The sequence below is a fragment of the Girardinichthys multiradiatus genome, chromosome 1 (genome assembly GCF_021462225.1).
Source record: "Girardinichthys multiradiatus isolate DD_20200921_A chromosome 1, DD_fGirMul_XY1, whole genome shotgun sequence".
Lineage (NCBI taxonomy): Eukaryota > Metazoa > Chordata > Actinopteri > Cyprinodontiformes > Goodeidae > Girardinichthys > Girardinichthys multiradiatus.
In genome coordinates this window covers 8,969,719-8,991,403 of record NC_061794.1, presented here as the reverse complement: position 1 = coordinate 8,991,403, position 21,685 = coordinate 8,969,719, and the positions used below count along the sequence as shown (strand labels likewise).

General features: G+C 40.7%; 1 protein-coding gene across 1 annotated transcript in view; it reads right to left on the bottom strand.

Annotated features, from left to right (window-relative positions):
- The window catches only part of LOC124871733 (plexin-B1-like), a 94,659-nt gene that overhangs the window by 42,863 nt on the left and 30,111 nt on the right, over positions 1–21,685 (bottom strand). The window contains exons 3-4 of the mRNA XM_047371239.1: positions 4,499–5,372; positions 4,125–4,364 (exon numbers count right to left, since the gene is read on the bottom strand). Of these exons, the coding sequence (XP_047227195.1) occupies positions 4,125–4,364; positions 4,499–5,362 (1,104 nt within the window). The 5' untranslated portion in view covers positions 5,363–5,372. The remainder of the gene's footprint in view (positions 1–4,124; positions 4,365–4,498; positions 5,373–21,685) is intronic.

Here is a 21,685-nt window from a genome sequence, read left to right as displayed (position 1 = left end):
TAAAATACATATAATTATTTCACTCTATATTGGAATATAGAGTGAAATAATTATGTCTTTTTATATAAAATTACCTTTTTATTAATTATGTTTTAAATGGCATTTAATTGTAGGCTATATTTAATTATTTAACGTGACGATAATTTAATTTTGCATTTCATTATTTAAGCGCATGTTTAATTATTTAAGAATGTATTAAACAAATAAATTGTACATTTAATGATTTAATGGGACATTTAATAGTACAATTATTTATTTCATGGTACAATCATTTGATAGGACATTCATATTTATTTCATCATATAATTATTTATAAAAATGTTGTCCCTTTTGACCTTATGTACACCTTGGGTCCTCACAATGATTCTGAAAATCATCTCGCAACCCCCCTCTCGGTGTCCTCATGACCCCCACCTTGTGAACCCCCTGCTCTAGATCATCTTGGTCCCTGTCTTATGCTCCTTTCAGCTGAGCCATCTCTGTAGTTATGCTGCTATAAGCTTAGGCTACTGGAGGACATAATGACCATTTTAACTCTCTGCTACATTCTCATACTACTCCCCAATTTTGTGTTATTTGCTGTTATTTCAGCTTTTAACTTTATCTTCCCTCTCTGTTCTTTTTTCTTCCTAGAAGCTACATCTGGCCTGGCTCTGTGTTTAGCTGTGGTACCTTCCTGGACGGAGGAATCGGCACACCTGCTGCTGCCAACAACTTAATGCTCACCCTCTACAGATGATACACTGAGCCCTGTCGACTTTCAGTGTTAACCCTGTTTCTCATAGACCTAGCTACTGGCTGAGCTTTTATGGTTATTAACTGTATGTGCTCTCTTTCATACACTAGACTTGAAATCTGAATCAGAGTTCATCTGCTTAGCTGTCTTTCTCTCCAAGATGAAGCCACTAAAGGAGCTACAACCATTAATGATTTACTTTTCTTTCCCATAGAAAGTACTCCTAGATCAGTGCTTCTGTGTGATTTTTGTGTCTCTGCTCTGTTCTCTCAAATCCCCAGTCGGTCGTGGCGGATGGCCGCTCACACTGAGCCTGGTTTTGCTGGAGGTTTCTTCCTGTTAAAAGGGAGTTTTCCTTTCCACTGTCACTACATGCATGCTCAGTATGAGGGATTGCTGCAAAGTCAATGACACTTTGTAAGCGACTGCCCACTGTTGCCACATGCTCATCAAGGAGGAGTGAATGCTGCAAGCCACTGACTCAATGCAATCTGCTGGGTTTCCTTAGATAGAAAAACTTTTTAACCAATCTGAATAACAAGCTGAACCCGACTGCATTGTTTCATAGTAAGGATTAATTATAATGTATGTACACGACTTGAAATTGGTATGATTCGACTGAATTGACTTTATTATGCCTTGAGACGACATGTGGCGCTATATATACTACCAGTCAAAAGTTTTACTTTCTCACTTAATGGGTCTCTTTATTTTTATGACTATTTAAATTGTAGATTCTCACCAAAGGCAACAAAACTGAAAAGACACATTTGGAATTTTCAGTTTTGTTGCCTTTGGTGAGAATCTACAATTTAAATAAGACACATTTGGAATTATATAGTAAACACAAAGTGTGAAATATTATTTTAGATTCTTCAAAAGCCACCCTTTGCTCTGATGACTGCTTTGCTCTCCTGGCTTTCTCCATAAGCTTCATGAGGCAGTCACCTGAAATGGTTTTCCAAAGAGCCCTGAAAGAACTTCTCAGAGGTTCATTGAGAGACGGCCAAAGGTTAATATTTCAGTCGTCACAGCAAAGGGCGGCTACTTTAAGGAAGTTATTTTACAGTGTTTTGTTTATTACATAAGTCCATATGTGTTCATTCACAGTTGTGATGCCTTCAGTGAGAATCTACGTACATCGTAAATAGTCATAAACATTAAAACGGGAAAGGGGTTCTAAAACTGTTGACCGGTAGTGTAAATAAAACTGAATTGGATTGAATTGTACAGGGAAAGGCCTTGAGAATTAGCTTTGGCTAAAAGCTTATAGTGTGTGACATGATTCATGAAACATACTTGTCCCTATCAAAAAAAACAATAAACATAAATTGAATACAGCTCACCCCTACAGGATTTAGGTCTGAGAATCCCATGGAAGAAGGTTGATTATTTGTGTCTGGTAAACCATCTCTGTGTTGATTTGGTCATATGTTTTGGATCACGACATTGCTGAACGACCTAATGATGATCCATTTTGAGTGCACTGTCAGAGTGCACCAACATTTACTATTTAGAATGAGAGTGAATCAAGAGACAAAGATATGACAGGACTAGATGTTCCATAAAATCCCTTTCTTTTACTCATGTTTACACCAACATAACATGCATTTTTCTATATCCCAACATATAAGGCATGATTGTCCTGGCATCACTCACAGCTAGTTGACATTTGGATAGCATCTAATGGTTGAAGTTCCCCAACAGTGAGCTTTGGACATATTTTCATCGCAATTATCATTCTACTTACTGAAGCAGGTGAAGCAGATAAATATGGGTCCTTGTCCAACCCAGAGACCAGTGGCTAAAAGAAATGGGCCTCTGAGTCAGATCATATTTATACCCCCAGGAAACAGGAAGTAATGAATTACCAAAGTTCCTGGAAACCCTGATCTACTTCAAAAATGTAGTGTGTTAACCTATAAATGTTTTGGCCTTATTATTTATGAGAAGAACAATAATTTCTTCAACATGCCCCCACCCCTGACCAAATCAACACAAATAAAAATGTCATTTTTCTGCATCTTTCAAACTGATAATATGGTATATTAATAAAAACTCTTTAGAAAAATAAGGTTATTTCCTCATTATTGCTACAGATCTGAAAAATACTCTTATTTCAGTATAAGAGAACTGCATCATAGATTAAAGCAAAATGGTTAGGAAACACTTTATTACGTGAAGTAATAACTACTATCCTGTTCAGAAGCCAAAGTCACGGTCTCAAATAATTGGAAAGAGGAAAAGTAGGAGTACTGTTTTTATCTTTTATGCTTGTTTATGTAAAATAAGTTCTCATGAATTTTCATTTATCCTTGTTCTGTCAGTGCTCTATTTTGCCCTCATCAGTTTCTGTGCCACAGTTTGTCTGTTCCTTTGTTTACGTTTCCTCCCTGTTCTGTTCCCTCTTCATCTCTGCCCTCCTATCTTGGTTTGTCAGAGCTCATTAGGCAGCAGAACACATGATTCGGGTTTAGTTTTCTTTATTAATCTCTAATGATCCTATTAAATGGTTCTGAGGGCTGACGGGACCAGAGCGACTGCAGATCAGAGGAAGGGGGTTTTCTGGGCAGCTGGAGCTGGGTTAAACTGCTCCTCGGGCATCTGGGAGCTCTGAGCCTTTTAAAAAAGGGCCTCATTACCAGACTTCCATCCATTATTCTAATCGTGCCAGCCCAGTCGTTCCTTGTTACTTTGCTCTGTATTCCATTTGTTCTACCTTACACTGAACACTTAAGGCAAGTGAGTCAATACAGCTGAGGTGCAGGCATTATTCTCATGATGTATAATGGTAATGCATCTACTGTAAAACCTATACATATCATCAAATAACAGGGGCATACAGTTGCAGTTAGACTCTTTCATGCATTGATCATGGGTATGGATGCCATCATTTTGGGCTGTTAATGATTTGTTTGAAATACTGTATGTACGCACCACTAACGTAGTTATAGGTCCCTTGGCAGGTTGCACCTCATATGCATGCTGTTAGAGCTATTACAATTTAATAAATCTTCTTAACAGAATTTTTCAAACTCATTTAATTGGAACGTTTCTCTTGCACAGATCTATTATGTAGTGTATAATGTCATGCCAGAAGCTTAAGGTTATCATGGTTTAACCATTTCAAAATCATTTATGATGTGTGCTTATGTGTCTTCCTTTTACAGACACAGGAAGGACTTAAGGGAGGATAGGAAAGACAGAAAGAAGCAAAGAAGGAATTTAGGAAGAAAGGAAAGTACTATAACCATAGCAAATATTAAGGAGGAAAAATCTCTCTGTCCTCTCTCTGAGTGTGACAGTGCTTTCAAAACCCCGCAGTCTGAAAAGTTTGCTTTTCATCTTCAACATCTGAATTTTTGTTTGATCCCTCTTGCATCCTTACCAGAGGGAGGTTGGCGCAGCTGGACTTGACCTCGTACTCTATGTAGGCCACCTCCCCTCTACCCTCAACCCACCCATCTTGGGTGTAACAAAGGTCACGGGTGGAGTCAATGTGCCTGTCGAGCTCATCCAGAGGGAAAACGCACAAGGCTGAGGAATCCAAAGGGTTATTTGTTGAGCCAGTGCGGGTGGAGAAGACGCCCAAAAGATCTTCGCCTTGGTGGCCTGCACCGTGGCCCACCTGTTGCAACAAAGGTGTGGACAAAAAAATCAGGATAGTACAACAGCACTCTAACCTGCTACGAAAAGAAGCATGCAGATGATGCAGATAATATAACAACTGTTAGAATAAGTGGAGTTTTTTTAGTCAAGTACCTGGGCTGCCTGAAGCACGTTATATTTCATGGATGGAGAAAATGGAGATTGGCAGACAAGGGGAATTTCTACATATGAATAGTAGGAGGTGTCTTCCAGGCATACCCTGGCTACGTAAGTCCGGTATTCCCTCGAAACTGACTTGATGTCTCGGCGGTAAAACAGGAAGTACACGTATGAGAGGCGTGTGAAAGCAGTTATGAAATTATGGTCATATTCTGACAGGCGTCCGGCTACGGCCAGCTTGGCGGTCTCCTCGTAGGAAAATATGGGCTCTGATGAAAGGTGGCGGGTAGAGATGGGTGGGTGGTTGGCAGTGTAGCCCCGACCCACGTACATCACCGTCCTCTGCCCGCCAGGTACTCCAACTACCAACCCAACGGTTGACACTGACGGATCATTAGCCGCAACATACTGAGTATCCACTGGCCTTTCAGTGGAGAAGAGAACTTTCTTGATGGATCCTAAGCTTCGTTTTTGGCATGTTCCCTGGTGAACACTGCCACACGTGATCAGCTCTAATGCCTTTGGATCCACCAGGAGCAGCTTGTTGTGATTAATGGTCCTTCTAGCTTGGGGACAGTTACTTTCTGTCACAGGAGGAAGGCAGTCTTTGCTGTCGCTCACAGGACCAGTGATCTCCTCTTGCTCCAGCCTGAGTCCATCTGACCCATCTAGCTGGAAGAGGTGATTCCTGGCTCCCAGGTACACCGTTCCCACAGCAGGGTCTGGGTGCAGCACCAGGTGCTGGAACTCCGTGTCATTGCGTGAAAACCGGGGGTAGGAGTGTGCATGGGCAATGGCAAAGGTGAAGAGAAGGAGGAAGAAGACCAGGCAGGAGTTCAAAGCCTTCCCATGAAGCATGGCAAATAATCTGTTGGAGGAAAAAAAACAAGAGTTAGAGAGGATGTTTGATGTTATAGGCCTTCTACAAAGGCCTATAATAGCTTCTATATAGTTTTAGACATCTAAGCTTTAAACTTTCTGGAATCAATACTTTAGAAAGTGTTTTATTGGGTTTGGGACATAAAATAGAACATTCAAATGTCAAGTGAAAGGAAATGCAAAATGGTTTTCAACATTTTGTCTGGACTAAGGAGTACGTGGAAAGAGAGAAACGTTTCCTTCAAAAAAATGTCCCAAAACCATAAGGAAGAATTTGTTGAGGTTTGAACTAAACTGAAACTTTTGATCACAATTCCAAAAGGTATGTTTGGTACAACATCACAGCTGCTCACTAAAAAAAAGCCATACTGAAAAGTGGTGGTAGCAGCAGCAGCATGATGCTATGGGGTTACTTTTCTTTATACCGAACAAGCCTCTTTCAATAAAAGTCAGTTCTGACCCCAACCCTTCTGATGTATGCTGTAAGCCTGAAGATGAAGAGGAACCTTAATTTTTAGCATCTCAGTTTGTCAAAGGATACATCCAAATCAGCAAAAGAATGATTTGGACAAAGAAATATACAGTTTCAGTTTCAGGACAGATTAGCCAGAGTCCAGAACTTATGTGACAAAAGATCTGTAGGGTCATCTGAAAAGAGCTAAGGACAAAAGATGTCTTCACTTTCTGGGAGATGTGGAGAGCTTTTACAGGGCAGAGTGAGGAAATATCACCAAGTTGAGCTGTAGTGTGCCAACAAACCAAAGATTTTAGTTTAAATGTGTGCGAACAGGTGCAGATTTATTTCAAGTCTTTAAATTTCTCTCCAACGGATTAGTCTGTGTTTCAGTTGAATTGTACAGGGTAAATGCCATTTGTGAGAAAGGTTTTGAAATAATTTAGAAGGGTCTCATTGTATTCCATTGCAAAACACTGGAATTTAAACAGGGCTGCGTAGAATTTTGAGAGCGACTGTAAATCTTCAATGCTCCAGTAGCAGCAGCAGCTTTTGTGAAATGTAGCCGTTATAATCGAGTGTTTTAAAAATGCCAGTAGCCACAGCATCCTTTACATATGAAGCGTTCATAACATCAGCTCTCATTTCCCGCTTCAACTGCCATCACTCAACACCTCTGAGGAAAGTGCTCTGTGGACACAGCGAGGCTTTGCATTAGAGGGAAGCTCTTTAATATTTGAACAGATTTCTGAGACCTTTAACTGACCCCAGTGAGAAAGGTCACTGAAATAAGTAAGTGTGGATGGAGCACACCTAAAACCAAGGACATGAATGACACTCTGATGAGCACTGGCGAGCATTATTTATACCTCAACACTCTGCATAATGACAGTGATGACAAATCTATGTCTCTGTTAGACTGGGATATTAAGAAAAATGTAATATTGTGCAGCATTCACTCAATGTGCAAATAGACTGCAAAGACATTAGGGATGCAGTAGCACCATACCTAAGTGTCTACGCCCCCCCCCCAATCAGGACAAAGATAAGGGTGGATAAAGGGGAGGTGAGTGGGACCTCTGTGAGTGGGTGTGGGTTGGTGTGTTTGCACAAAAGCAGGCGCCATACAGGAGCAGGTGCATGTGTCAGATGAGTGCATCTCTGGCCTCCACTTTATTTATTCATGAGCACAATAAGAAGTATTATAAGAAATAACCTCTACGCCCCCTTTCTAAGTACAAGAGTTCTGGGTTTGCTGGATGAATCAAAGATTATTCAGTCTGTCAAACAGGCCTGAATATTCACACAGTCCTCTGAGACAGCAGAGAGGTCTTTTAGAATACACATATAAAAACAAACAATATCCTGGGACTCCAGCTTTATTTAGGCAGAAGCCTGGTTTTAGGAGAAGGACATTCCTTTTTTTTTTGCCTAATCGTTTGTGTAAATGCTCTGAGCCAAAGGTTTATGATCACCTTATCTGTAATCCTCTAAAATAAATTTTATATCAAATGAAGAAAACATTCCTTATCAATAAAAATGAACAACAATGACAAAACCCCAGATTTCATCAATTAGTATTACTAAGACCAGAGAAAGGCAATCCAAAGCATGTTACAGAAAATCACAGGATATACATTCAAATAAAAACATTTGAGCTTGGTAAAGGTAGGTAAAAATAAATAAAACACATCCAACTTTATTGTATGTTTAAACTTTTTTTCTGATTTAGGCATCAGAACCAGCAGCCACTCACAGTTGCTAAGAAAAGCTTGTTGATTAAATTTCCTGATTAATCAGTCCTCACTAGTGACCAGCCAATTGAAAACTTTAAACTCTTATCATTCTCTGGTTAGTGAATGCATCATAAGAAATCATAAGAATTTCTTTTTTTTTTTTTATGGGTGCACCGATCTATAGGCCGGCCCTGATTTCCTTAATTGTGGGAGATCAGTGATCGGCAGATTCTTACACGTGAAAACAATCTTATCCACGGTTCGCATCTACTTGTCTAACCTGGTGTGTACGTTTTATTTCTTTTTAAAATGTGAAAAATGAAAGACAAAAAGAACTGCAATGCCTGAAACTTTTCATTTATATTTGAGAGCACTTCCTCATGTGCAGTTAAAATGAGTTTGTACCGTTTCACAGGTATTGTTCAATGTTTTTCAATGAAAAATGATTGGAACATTGAAGGTGTATTGTGAACTTAATCTAGTGAAGAAAATTCTGTAACCACATAGAAACATAGAGATATAATAGGAGTGTTGAACGAGTGGAACATAGAGGCATGACACAGCTGCATGAGTCTGTGGGCAAACACACAGCACACCCACCGGATGAACTTCCAATGTCAGTCTGATCTGGGAAAGTTGCTCAGCAGAATCTGATGCAGATAATAGCATGCTAAGGATGATACACAACAACTTTGCCAGTATTTAAAGCACTGAATACATCTAGACAGCCTGCAGGAGGAGCGGACACAGAGCTCACATCTGTGGGGGATTTTGTCTCAGATAAAGGGGAAATTCCACACATAACCATACTTTCTACGGGTGAATGCTGTAAATTGTAAGCCACGCCCCTTTTGTTCTGTAATCCCAGCACACAGGCCTGTAATCTCAGAGGATCAATCCGTGCGATGTGAAAGCACAGAGCGATCAGTAATGGAGGTTTGACGTGTGTTTATAGCAGAACTTTGGTCTGGAAGGGGCTAAAAATAAAACAGGGTGTCAATTTTAAAGAACTAACCTGAATATCAGGGGCTCAAAATTATAGCTACGTTTGTTTTGCCAGATGAAATCACATGCTGGACTCTGTTTTGTGATTTCACAGTTTTTTCAGACTTCACTTTGAACAAGAAAAAAAAATTATAAAAAATACTGTAGTGTGCTGCTGCCGACCTTTTGGCTTCCTCCCGACCAGTTTCCACCTCTTCCAGAAAAACATCCAGTCTTTACTGTGGCTCATCTTTTTCTACACTCCCACTTAAAGGTTGCACAGACATAATACCAAAACCAGAGTAGACCTCACTTTTAAAAGACTGTCTGTATACTTTCCAGCAACTTTCAAACTTAATCCAGCTTTGCCACACAGCATGGGAACAATTTCAGATAAGTTCTCCCTGCCACTCTGGGCAGGCGTCCTCACCTGCTCTTTGACCAGCCAACATATTTATAGCCTACAGTGATCCTCAACGCCATGGGAACTTCCTCTTACCAACAAGCTACAATGACATCAGACTAATGACTGGGGTGTGGAACAAAGTGGAGATGGATGGGGAAGAACGGAAACATGAGAAATACAGTCGGTCCATAAAAAAGGCAAAATGGGAAGTCCACTCTGACACATTGCTCCTGATGTTGAAGACCTTTTAAGCGCCTTAATTCATCAACACCGTCACTCTGAACTTTACATGGCTCTTTTGTAACCATCTGTTGCATGTTGTGAATGTGTCTTCTTTATCTAGCAGCATCGTGTTCTGGAGCAAAATACCAGCACTACCCAGCAGAAAAGCAGAGGAGTGGTTTCTCACATGCTGTCCAAAAACAATTCCCATAGTTCATCTGTTGTGTGTGATTTGCAGTGTGTTACACCATGGTGACAGACCAACGAGCTAAAAATAACTTCTGGTGGGGAAGAGAAAGGAGAGTCCCATCTAAGATATGGGGTAAACATTTACATCAGAACGTATGAGGGATCTCCTCAGTCCCCAACAGGGACTGAATAGGCAGTTCCTCCAAGATCTAGGATCAGCCTGATCATAAATCAAGAAGTGTAGATTTTTACATACGTGTACAGTGCTGTGAAAAAAGTATTTGCCCCCCTTGCAGATCTCTTCAGTTTTTGCCTTATTGGCAGCCTTAAATGTTTCAGATGATTGAATAAAAGTTAATATCAGATGTAGGTAATCTGAGTAAATACAAAACAGTTTTCTAATGATAGTTTTATTTATTGAGGGAAAAGCTACCCAAAGCCACGTGGCCCTATGTGAAAAAAGTAATCATAAATTCTCTGAAAAAAATTATAAACCATAATTTTGAAAAGCTGAGGTAAACCTTTATTAGCAACACCTAGGCCTGAATACTCAGATCTGTGAAGGCTAAAATACCTCATAAAGCAACACATCATGCCCCAATCTAGAACAATTCAAGAACAGATTAGAAACATTCACTGACATCTATCAGTCCAGAAAGGGTTACAAAGTCATTTCTAAGACTCTGAGACTCCAGCAAACCAAATGGAGAGCAATTTTGGAGAAAATATAAGACAGTGATGAAGGTTACAAGATGTGGCTGGCATTAAACTACCAGAAAAAGAATATCACACCTGATTTGAACATGGTGGTCTGAGCCTGCTGTAGTCCTTCAGGTCCTGGAAGGCCCAATGTACTTGATGGAACCATGAATTTCACTTTCTATCAATAAATGCTGTAGGAGAATGCCGAGCCGTCAGTTCGTGACCTCAAGCTCAAGTTTACAAGTACATCTCTGGATGCTTTAAAGAAAAAAAACAACAAAAAACTCAAGTTTTGGAGTGGCATAGTCAAAGGGCTTAAATCTGATTACAAAACCTTGATGACAATTGCTGCTGCCAATGGTGGCCAATAAGGGCCAGGTTGGTATGAGTAGCTTTTTTCCCTTATTCAGGTTATCTCTGTCTGAGATCAAAATTAGTCTGAGGATCTGAAACAATAAAGTGTCAACAAAAAAGTAAAATCAGAAAATTTGTAAGGGAGTAAATACTTGTTGACACTATCTGTAAATAAGAATTTGTACAGACCTCTTCTGCATCTCACTCCCTCCATGTTTATTAAGTACTGGCAGACATTACAGTGCAAGTTCATTTCTAAAGCATTTAATGAGCCATGACAGCCCACTGAGCACCAAAGACCTCATAAAATATGTGAGGTCAACAGCCTCGGGATAGTGGGGGACATTGGGCCCAGAGCCACAGAGCACTGCCTTGCATTGTTATGTGAAAGTTGGGTCGGTCTGCACCTCGCCCCAGGCAGTAGGTCCCAGGCTTTGCAACAGTAGCATCTGTGCATCTTGTCCAAACAGTACAGTACAGTGGTGTAAGCAGCAACGGATGACAGCAGCAGGGCAGATAGCAACACGCAGCGTGAACACGCAGTCCAGGCCCTTGGTATTGCCAGTAAACACTTGGATTTGTTTTAATAGAGGGGTGTGGAACATACTGACATTTGTGTTTGTGTAACATTCATGACTCAGTCACTAAAATGCCCGAGTTGCACTGTTAGCCAAGTCTTCTTAATGCTAAAGCCTGGGAAAGACATTGCCAAGAAGAACAAACTCAAAAGCAAATACATACCAGCAGAAACACATGCAAATGCAAAAAGGACCACGATACCCTAGAAAATTAGAGGAGAGAATGTCAGCTGGAATAATATCCAGATGAAATGTATTTTTTTAACCATAGATTCATCAAAGGAAAACTGAGGTAGGAGGGTTGTTTTCCAAACTTTATGAGTGCTGACTCCCATAGCCTGATAACCACTGGGTTTTAAATTGGTACTGGAACAGATAAGATGGCTTCATCAAAAGATTTAAGATGCTGCCTGCTTAAATAAAGCTCAACTAATCTGTGGCAAATGTACATGCCAGGACACGCAATGACTTATGAACTGTTGGAATCAGTTCTTAATTGTACAGGAATGTAGGATTCCTGGTTTGCTTATGTCTTGGCCAGCTTCACAAGTCAGGAAGATACTGCGGTAACAACAGTCTTTGGTGTTCAGCTAATACTGAGTGAAGAAGACTCCGTTACCTCCCTACAACGCCTGGGCATGCTCCTGATGAGACGGCAGATGGTCTCCTGAGGGATCTCCTTCCAGACCTGGACTAAAGCATCCGCCAACTCCTGGACAGTCTGTGGTTCAACGTGACGTTAATGGAGCGAGACATGATGTCTTAGATGTGCTCAATCAGATTCAGGTCTGGGGAACGGGCGGGCCAGTCCATACCTTCAATGTCTTCATCTTGCAGGAACTGCTGACACACTCCAGCCACATGAGGTCTATCATTGTCCTGCATTAGGAAGAACCCAGGGCCAACCGCACCAGCATATGGTCTCACAAGGGGTCTGAGGATCTCATCTCAGTACCTAATGGCAGTCAGGCTACCTCTGGCAAGCACATGGGCCGTGTGGCCCTCCAAAGAAATGCCACCCCACACCATTACTGACCCACTGCCAAAACAGTCATGCTGACCACAGCTTGCATTGATGTGCCATCCTGGATGAGCTGCACTACCTGAGCCACTTGTGTGTGACTCTCATGCTACCACGAGTGTGAAAGCACCACCAACATTCAAAAGTGACCAAACCATCAGCCAGAAAGCATAGGTACTGAGAAGTGGTCTGTGGTCCCCACCTGCAGAACCACTCCTTTATTGAGTGTGTCTTGCTAATCGCCAAAGATTTCCCCCTGTTGTCTATTCCATTTGCACAACAGCTGTGAAATTGATGGTCAATCAGTGTTGCTTCCTAAGTGGACAGTTTGATTTCACAGAAGTTTGATTTACTTGGGGTTATATTGTGTTGTTTAAGTGCTCCCTTTATTTTTTTGAGCAGTGTAGATGTGCTCCTGTTGTGTAAGGAAAGTACCCAAGGGACCAAACATTGCTGACAAAGACCCAATAGAAGCCATTTTAAAACTGACCACAGATTGGGTGAAAACACAAACAAAGAGGCTGTAGAAAGGTTCCTGTAATCAGAAGGGATTTTATCATATCCTCCTGTTGTTGTGGCATGTTTAGGGAAGACAGGCTGGACTGAGTATCTTTCAATGCTCACACCCTAACACCCCTAGGCTGAAACAAGCTACTATACTCAGCATTAGGTGTAAAAGCTTCCATGGCAATATGCAAACTAGGAGCTGGAAGAGCCAAATTTTCCCCATGGTGTAATTATACCAAAACGGGAGGCTTCAATGGTGCAACATCTCATATGACACAGCAAACATGCCATAATAATGGCTCCATCCTTTAAGGGTTCTCCGGTTCTTCAAATGTTACTACTTTCATCCCAGACTTCAGAGGGTTAGTGGCATAAATTATCAAGCTGGAGTTAAATGTTGAAAGAAAGAGAAAGAAATTAGTTTGGCTTTAGCAGACCACAATTATGGAAGTGTGATTCCATTAGCACAAATGGATTGGAATCTGCTTGTGGAACTGAGCAGCATCTGAACGGATACTCACTAATTTCATTTTGTCACCAAAATTGAAAACAGAAGAATCTGCACCATGAAATGTATACCACACTGGTGTCTGAGATGGATGGGCTACTTTCTGTCTGGACCTGATTGGACCACTCACTGCTGTGGAAACTAACAGTCTATTCAAATATTATGTAGCCACACAGTGACTCGCAAAAGTATGTCAGTGTATTTAAGTGATGGACCAATACAAAGTACTACATGTTTTCTACCAGCTTTGCACATCTAGACACCAAATCATTTGCTCGTTCCTCTTTACAAACTAGCTGAAGTTTCTTCAGGTTGGATTGCGAGTGCCTGAGGAAAGATTTTTTTAAGTCTTGCCACAGAACGTAAACTGGATTTAGGTTTAGACTTTGACTAAGGCCCCCATGAATAAGTCCCAGAGAGTTGTACAACAAAAGTAAAATAAAGTTACAAACAGCATAAGCTAAATAATAATAAAAAATAAAAACAATCACAATAAAATACTCTGTTCTGTTTAGGATTGTTCTCCTGATGAAAGATTGTCCACCCAGGTTCTAACAGGTTTTTCCTTCCAGGACTGCCCTGCATCTTTCCATGAAATCTGACCTGCTTCCCATTCAATGGGAATGGGGAGTGAAATGCAGTGGTAAACCAAAAAGATGAGATTTGGTCTAATCTGCCCAGAATATCTTCTTCCATGTTTGCTGTGCCCCCTTAATCTTAAGAGACTTTTAGCTCTTGCTCTCGCATTTTCTCTCCCTCCCTCCCTCCCTGCTGATCCCTGCTTCTGCTTTTGTCTGTATTTTTCTCAGAGTCTCGCTTTGCATATCCTCCAAACTTGTAAATTATGGATTTGGTCAGCTGGACTCTCAACGTAATTGGCCAAAATGTATTTTTTCCTACGGGAAGACAGGGTAAAGGAGACCCTCTTGTCCAGGCGGGACGTTCTTCTCTGGAAACACAATGGATTCTTGGCAGCAGTGGAAGATTGTGTGCCTGACTACAATGTCGGTTGCGGACGTAGAAAATCTATGCATATTTGGACTTTGATAAAAGGATTTCAGCTTTTTGGAGTTGGTGGTTACCTGGCTTATCGAGTGATCCGTAGGCGGCTGTTCAAAGCATTCCAAAGCTTCCTGCGATGTTAGATGGAGTCTGTAAAGCGATCAACACTCAGACTGAAATGTTAAGAGAGCAGAATCGCAAGCTGGACACAATTCTTGAACAGAATCCCAGCCTGGCAGCGGTTGGACTCAGAGGTTAAAGGATATAATCTTGGAGAAGTTGTATGCTCCAGATCTGCGGAAAGTACCAGAAATTTGGCTATTTGGATTTGCAATTGAGAGATAACAGTAAAACTCTTAAGGTGGTTGGAAATTCACAACTGCCTGAACCACAACATTTATTGTTTTTTTGCTATTGTTTTATTGTTTTGTTTTGAAAATGACTGAAAATCAATGGAAGTCAATGGGAGTCAACACATGGTCCTCACTGCATATAGCAAAACAAGAGTGTGTGTGTGTGTGTGTGTGTGTGTGTGTGTGTGTGTGTGTGAGTGAATGACTTTCAGATCAGTATGTTTAGATCACTAACATTATGAGAGGCAGATGTACGGGGTTGGCCTTTCTCCATTTCCGTAGGCTTCGTCTGGGTCAATGGGCATCTCTCTCCCCTTAGTTCTCATGCAGACACAGAGGGTCTCTCTCTCTCTGTGTCCCTCCGGTGTGCTGAAGGGGCTCTCTGTCTGCTTTGGGGGCGAATAGTGTCCCTTTCACAGCTCTCTGACCAAGTGGCTGCAGTAAACGGACACAGGATAAAAGCTACTTCCCTTAAAACGAAAAGGAAAGGCTTCACACACACACACACATCTATCATGTGCAAACACCCACACATACACTCAGTCAGGCTGTTTTATGACAGGATCCATTCACCCTGAAGGCAGCGCTACTTTCGTTGGGAAAAGCAGGTGTTAGGCACCCCTGCTTGCTCCAACACGTCATGCACAACCCAAGATCCACTGTAAAAGCTGTTTAAATGCCTTCTAATCTATTACTAATGAGCCTATAATGACGATCATTCACCGCAGCAGTTTAACAAAGTGGACCATCAGCGAATGCCAAAAAGGCCACTCCATCAACGAGTTACTGCGAAAAAGAGGAAACAAGGCCCTCCTAACAGTAGTTTTATGGCTCCTCAAAGTGAGGAGCCACATTAAATAATTAATCAGTCAATTACAGAATGGAGCTTATCTGAACACTGCCCTGGGGAAGCAAGAAGCCACAATGCATAGGCATTTTTAAATATAGGATTAGGATCTGTTGTATACAATGAGAAGGGTGTCTGCAGTTCAAGGAGTGCCTCGCTGTGGAAAGTTTTCTCTGTTTCATTTCAAGTCCAGTTTTGAACATTAGCTCGATATTATTTTTATCTTTCATATCTGCCTCTTCTGAAAGCCTCCAGTTAATTCTGTTTATAAAATGAAGAAAAACTAAAAGGTATCCTCATAAGAAACATTTATTTAAATGAATTTTCAATAAATCTAATTAAACTTTTAAAAAATAATTCTAAACACATTAACATCATGCTATGATTAAACATAAATTTTTTTTCCAATACTAAATAATTCATTTCAGTCCCATAAAGATGGCAGTGTCATTAAGAAGTCTTTCTGGTCCTTTCAACCATATAAAACCTTTTTACTCTGAGCAGGGGTGTTCTAACAATCCTTAAAGGGCAGGGGGGCTAAGCCCAGCCCAAAAACAATTGGACTTTCATGACTGCTGTATCATTTTTAAATTGATCAGGAATAATTATTAAAAGCTGCGCTGCACCGACTATTTACCTTTGCTTACTTTTTAACCAGAGCTCTGACTAACATTGAGTCTGAGTAAAAAAAACAAAAAAACCCAAAAACGTTTTGAGCCTGTTTGCCATACTGTATGCTGCTAACATTATGAGATTGATTTTTTGACACCTCTGAGTTTCTACTCCTTTTGGACCAAGATAAAATCTCTTTATTATGCTTCTTCCTTCTCTTCATCAGGTGTTACACACTAGCTGTGTATTTCAAATTAAAATCAATTTGCTGGGGCATTTTTTTTATCCTTAGCTTCTTGTTTAAGTGTTCAAGTTAAAACAGTCTTTATTGTTCTGATCTTCAGCTTCAACCGTTTATTAAGTAAGGAACAACTTCACCAAATCCTCTTTCCCACCTGGAGCCTATCTTTCCCGAAATCAGATCTGAGTCTATATGGCTATGAACCAGATAGGGTGACCTGTGATGCAGATATAACAGGCAGGAGCTGACGGTGCAGTAATCTTTAAGTTCAACGTTCAACATACAGGAGGGTCAACCAGCATCCATAAGGAAGGTGGTGGTGACTTGACAAGACAAAGAAAAAACTATGACAGACAGAAACAGCTGAGGCTAACATCTACGGTACAAAGGTTGCACTGAAATTGGCAACATATAACAATGAATAAATGTCCTTCAGTCTAAGCCCAACTCAGCTTTCTGCGCTTTCACTATGTACCATAAGACAAAGCATCTTAAAAGGGTGGAGGTCGGATTAAAAAAAAGCTTCTGTTGAAAGGAGTGGACAACAGTAAAGAGGAGAAGCCAACAAATCACAACACAATTCAGCTCTCTGGCCTATAGGGGAGCCAGCGGGTTGGCCCGACTTAGGGTGACATCAGAATACCCAGGGGTTGGATGACAAAGCAACGTACAAGAAAAGATGCTTTTAAATATGTGTTTTTGCCATGTAAAATGTAATATATTCATATTACAGAGATTTCTTTTGTTTATGCTTTTTTGTCATGCTGAAATGCTTCAAATAAAACTATTTTGATAAGCAGAGTAAATGCTAAATGATTTTATTTATTAAGGAGAAAAGATATACAAACCCACTTGGCCCTATGTGAAAATAGCCAAACCCCAGTCTGATTAATGGCAGACCCCGTAGAATCCAGAATACACCTAGGGTGTATTCACACCTGCCACTTTTGGTCCGCTTTAAACGAACCAGAGTCGTTTCCCCCCTTGATTCGGAGATTTGTGCAGGTGCGAATACACTCAAGCAAACCCTGGTGTAGACCAAACAACCATACCGAGACCTACTTTTAGAGGTGGTCTCTATCCACTTCCAAACACTCTGGTGCAGTTCGCTTATGGTGTGAATACGAACCAACTCCAATCCGACCCAACAACAGAAAACATACGTCCCTTGGGCCTTAACAAGCCACCGTAGCCGGTATCAAAGGTGTGCGTTGGGACTGAAATCATACCTCATCAGCTGTATGTTGCTTAGCAACGCTGCTACCAATATTCTGTGGGACAGAACACGTCTCTTTCGACTTACGGCACCCATTCGCTGGCAGCGTTGCAAAATTATAAATAGAATGTTGTGAAACCTGCGTTGGAGAAAAACAACTGCAAGTGAACTATAAGCATATCATTTCTCCCCTTGGACAGAAATGACGGCAACAGGACAGAGCACAGACTGGGAAATGGAGGAAAACAACTAGAAGTAGTGTGTGCAGCACCTCTGTTCGGCATATTTGTGCTGTTATTACAGCTGGAATATCAATGTGAGGGCCAAGACAGCTCATTCAAGACAGGTTTTGCAACGTTCTATTTATACTTTTGGAACCCCGTTGGAGAATGCTTGCTGCAAGCCGAAAATATAAATGCTGTGCTCTTCACCGAGCTAAAACTTGCAGGCAACAGCGCTGCGAAGCAAAAGAGGGCAGTTCAGGTATGATTTCAGTACGACGTTCACTGCTATGGTGGCTTACTAAGTCCAATGAGACCTATGTTTTCTGTAGTTGGGTCAGATCAAGGCCAGTTAATATTCACACCATAAGTGAACCGCACCAGAGTTTGTTTGGAAGCAAACCAAGACCACCTCAAAAAGCCGCAGGTGTGTGTTTGTGGGAGGAGGGTAGGGGTTCACAGTAAAATAGGGTTTTAGTATTATTTTAAAACAAAGACAGAATGATTATGATGCTGACATTTTAAACTGGTTGTAGAATCTAGGTGGATAGAACAACTAGCATTAGCGACATGTGTATATTTCATAGAGAATGTAGTTTCCTACCTTAACTATGAGATTTTCAAAGTTTTGTCAAAATTCTCAAGTCCAGCATGTTTGATGACACTGAAGCAATAAAGAACAAAACACACCACCTTTGCTGTACTATGTTTGGATTCCCGTTTTCTACTGAAAGTCTCACTCTCACCTTCTCACAGACCAGACACGTCTGGACATGTAGTAACTAAAATGTTCTTTTAAATAGCTTCCTACATTTCAGATGTTCTTCCGACTTCACTTTAAACATCTCACTGAAATAGAAAATAGCTAATTTTGAGTCTTCTTCCCTTAGCTATCAGCGCAACCAAGTAGCTCTTAGTGTGGTTAGCTGAGACTCCCAATGTCTTCTACCCATTAAAGTCAAAGAGCAGCATAGCAGATCTGAGCTGGCATTACTGCATAAGCAATTAAAATGATGATGTGCATGACAAGCAGCAAATCTCCCATAATAATTATGAGAACATGTTCAGGTATAAAGAGCACTGAATATATTGGATGTATTCTATTAAGCCAAAACTAGAAGCAATGCAAAGCTGACAACAGGAAGGCATTTACATTCAGGACAAATCCAACTCAGGTGGTATCTCTGTGCCAGTCTGGGGTTTAAATTCAGGCTGACCATATGCTTGCATAAAACATGATGTCATCAAGCCCATCCTGGCGGAGTCATTGTGTGGCAGAATACTAACAAGGAGGTGGGCGGGGCGAGCATGTGTATTCATGTGTTTGTGGATGGCCTGCATACATTACCACCTACGGCTTGTACGGCCACCTCACAACTCTGAGTTGAGCGTACACACACACACACACACACACACGGCTGCCTCTTCATTCACAGCGCTCAATAGACTCAGTAAATCCTTTGTCGTCCTTCGTTGTTGTGACGACATGCCTCGGTCCAGTGAATAGAGTTGAGTGCCAGCTCTCCCAATCTGTGGGCATTTGAATCGGTTTGTCACACTGTTTCTGGACGCTTGAGCAACTCTCTACCTCACTGAAAGGCCAGCAATGTTGCTTGGTGGCTTTTTGTTTATAATAGAAAAACCCTTTCAGCGTTATTTTAGGAGGTCTGGGAACATCAAATAAGATTTCCAGCTCTGATATTAAATTAAAGAAATGGAAAAAGCTGCATCCAGACGATTTCAATGGCAATAAACCAGAATCTATCTAAAAAAGCGGTATGCCTGCACTGTGGCTTGAGGATGCTTTCTGCCCAGACACCACTCTTAGAACTTTTATCATTATGAATCATGCAGTGTGTTTTCTCAAACAGGTCCTGAACAAGAATAAAGAGCCCTTCATCTATTCCCAGTGGAATCTATTGCTGGATGTTGAAACATTGTAGTGTGAGAATATGATTTGTTTTATTCATGGAGCTCGTGACCCCTGGCAAACCCCTGACTCATAACATGCTAAGTGGAGCCAGCCCATGTCCCTTTCTGCCTCACCCGTCTCAGTATAACCTCCTCTTGGCCGTCTCTCTCCCTCTCGCTGTCCCCCATGCCTGGTATCCAAGGCGCCTCTCTAGATGCCACGCATTTTCTAAATGTTTAGACAGGGATTCCTTACTGCTGTTGTCCACCAGCATAATATCACCAAGCCAAGACTAGCTCCTTGCCAAGAGAAATGTATGACACAAGTTCAACTAAACACTGTTAGGATACACTGTTAAACAGCACACAATAGATTACAACTTATGTTGGTTTTAAGAGCTTTGTTTAAGCTTATGAAATTAAAAAGCCCCAACTTTAATATAGTAGGAAAGAAAATGAGAATTACAGTCATTTTAAAAAGAAGGTACACCCTCTAAGTTCAAGGATTCTATGGATCAGGACATAAAATTATCTGGTCTTCACCAGGTTGTAACATTATTTAAATATAACCTCAAGTTTACAAACACACACACACACACACACACATCAAACCGTCATTATTTATTAAACAAGTCAAGATGGAAAAACATGTGTGAAAACACCCATGTTCACCCAAGTTTCCCCATGTTGCCGCCATAGGATTAATAAGGGAGTGGAGCAGCCATTTAATAAACTGATAATCGGCAAGTGTAAAAACCTTTATAAAACCAGGCCTATTGAAAGTCTGGAGCATACAGGTGTGTGTTGCCTGAAAGTTTACTTTCTCGCTAATCACTTATATGACAGTGTGACTCAGGTTTGCAAAGTTGCATCTGAAAAACCCTCAAAAAGAAGAAGTGAAGATGTTTGAAGATATTGCACATCACCATGTTTGTAAAACAAAATAGCATATCGAGACAAACATCTCGTAAACTGCAGGCAAAGCAAATCTACACCAGAACTAAAAAGGAAAATAATTAGCATGTTGACATGTAAATCTCCAGACCTCAGCCCAAACTGAAATGCTGTGGCAGGAACTCAGGAGAGCTGTGCCGAAACAAAGGGCTATGCTTTGCAGGTTTTAAATGATGGGGTGTACTTTGTTTTTTTACACATGGCTTTTTAATTTGGGCTTCATTTTTATTTGAAGAAAAACGTGTATTTTATTACTCTGGAATTAAAAGTAAATGTAAATCATTTTAGAATCTGGTCATAATGATGAAGTTCTAGTGTGTAAAGCCTGGACTTGAAGTGGAGTGTACTTTTCCTTTCCATAACAGTAGGATTATGTCAACTATATTTCATTATCCTAAGCAGTGTTTCCATTCAACAAAATTGGGGTGCTGACGCGAACCTGTAATCTTCATGGCAGCCTGATAAAAGAGTTGGGTTCATTTTAATTTCACACCAATTCCTCTAAATCTCTGCTGAGAAATTTCTAAAAAAAAACGCCGACCTCATTTTTTGCAGCTTCTTGGTTCTAGAGTGGGACTCACCGACAGTTGAACCACTGAGCAAACAATATAACAAAGCCCTGCATTAATATTTCACAGGCTTGGCCAGTCACTCAGATGTGGCGAGACTGCCTTCTTTCATCCCGGATGTGTTTTATCTGCAGCCAGGGTGCCCATGCTGACATAAACCCACTGAAGCTTTAAAAAGGGAGCAGTGACAGGCGTTCCTAATCCACATTTCTTTCACAATCACCCTTCACTTTTTTTTTTTTAACTCATTAGGTAGCTGCTGGTGGGTACTTCCTGGGTCTAATGTGATCTTTACATTGGTGACTAACAGCTGGTTAAACAACACTTCTTTCTTAAACAGGAACCACTGGAAACAGCTGCTAACTCTATAGATTAGATTGGGTTATGTTGACCTCATTCAGGTGTAATTTGAGGCTGATTACAGATAAAATGAACTCTTCATTTATTAACATGTGACTTGTAACAGTGGGGGACTTTTATTGATTAACATGGTCAGACTGATGAATCAGCAAAAAACTTTGTTTGAAAAACAAGTAAGGTTTTGATTTAGCTCAAAAAGCTAGAAAACAGACCCATAATATTAAAATAATTAGTAAGTAAATCAGCAGACCTCATGTGCACTAGTAAAACTTCTTACCCTTATGTTTAAAACCTCCTGCAGTGATTGGTCAGACGTTTAAATGTATTTAGGTGGTTTTGTTTTAGTTTAGTGCAT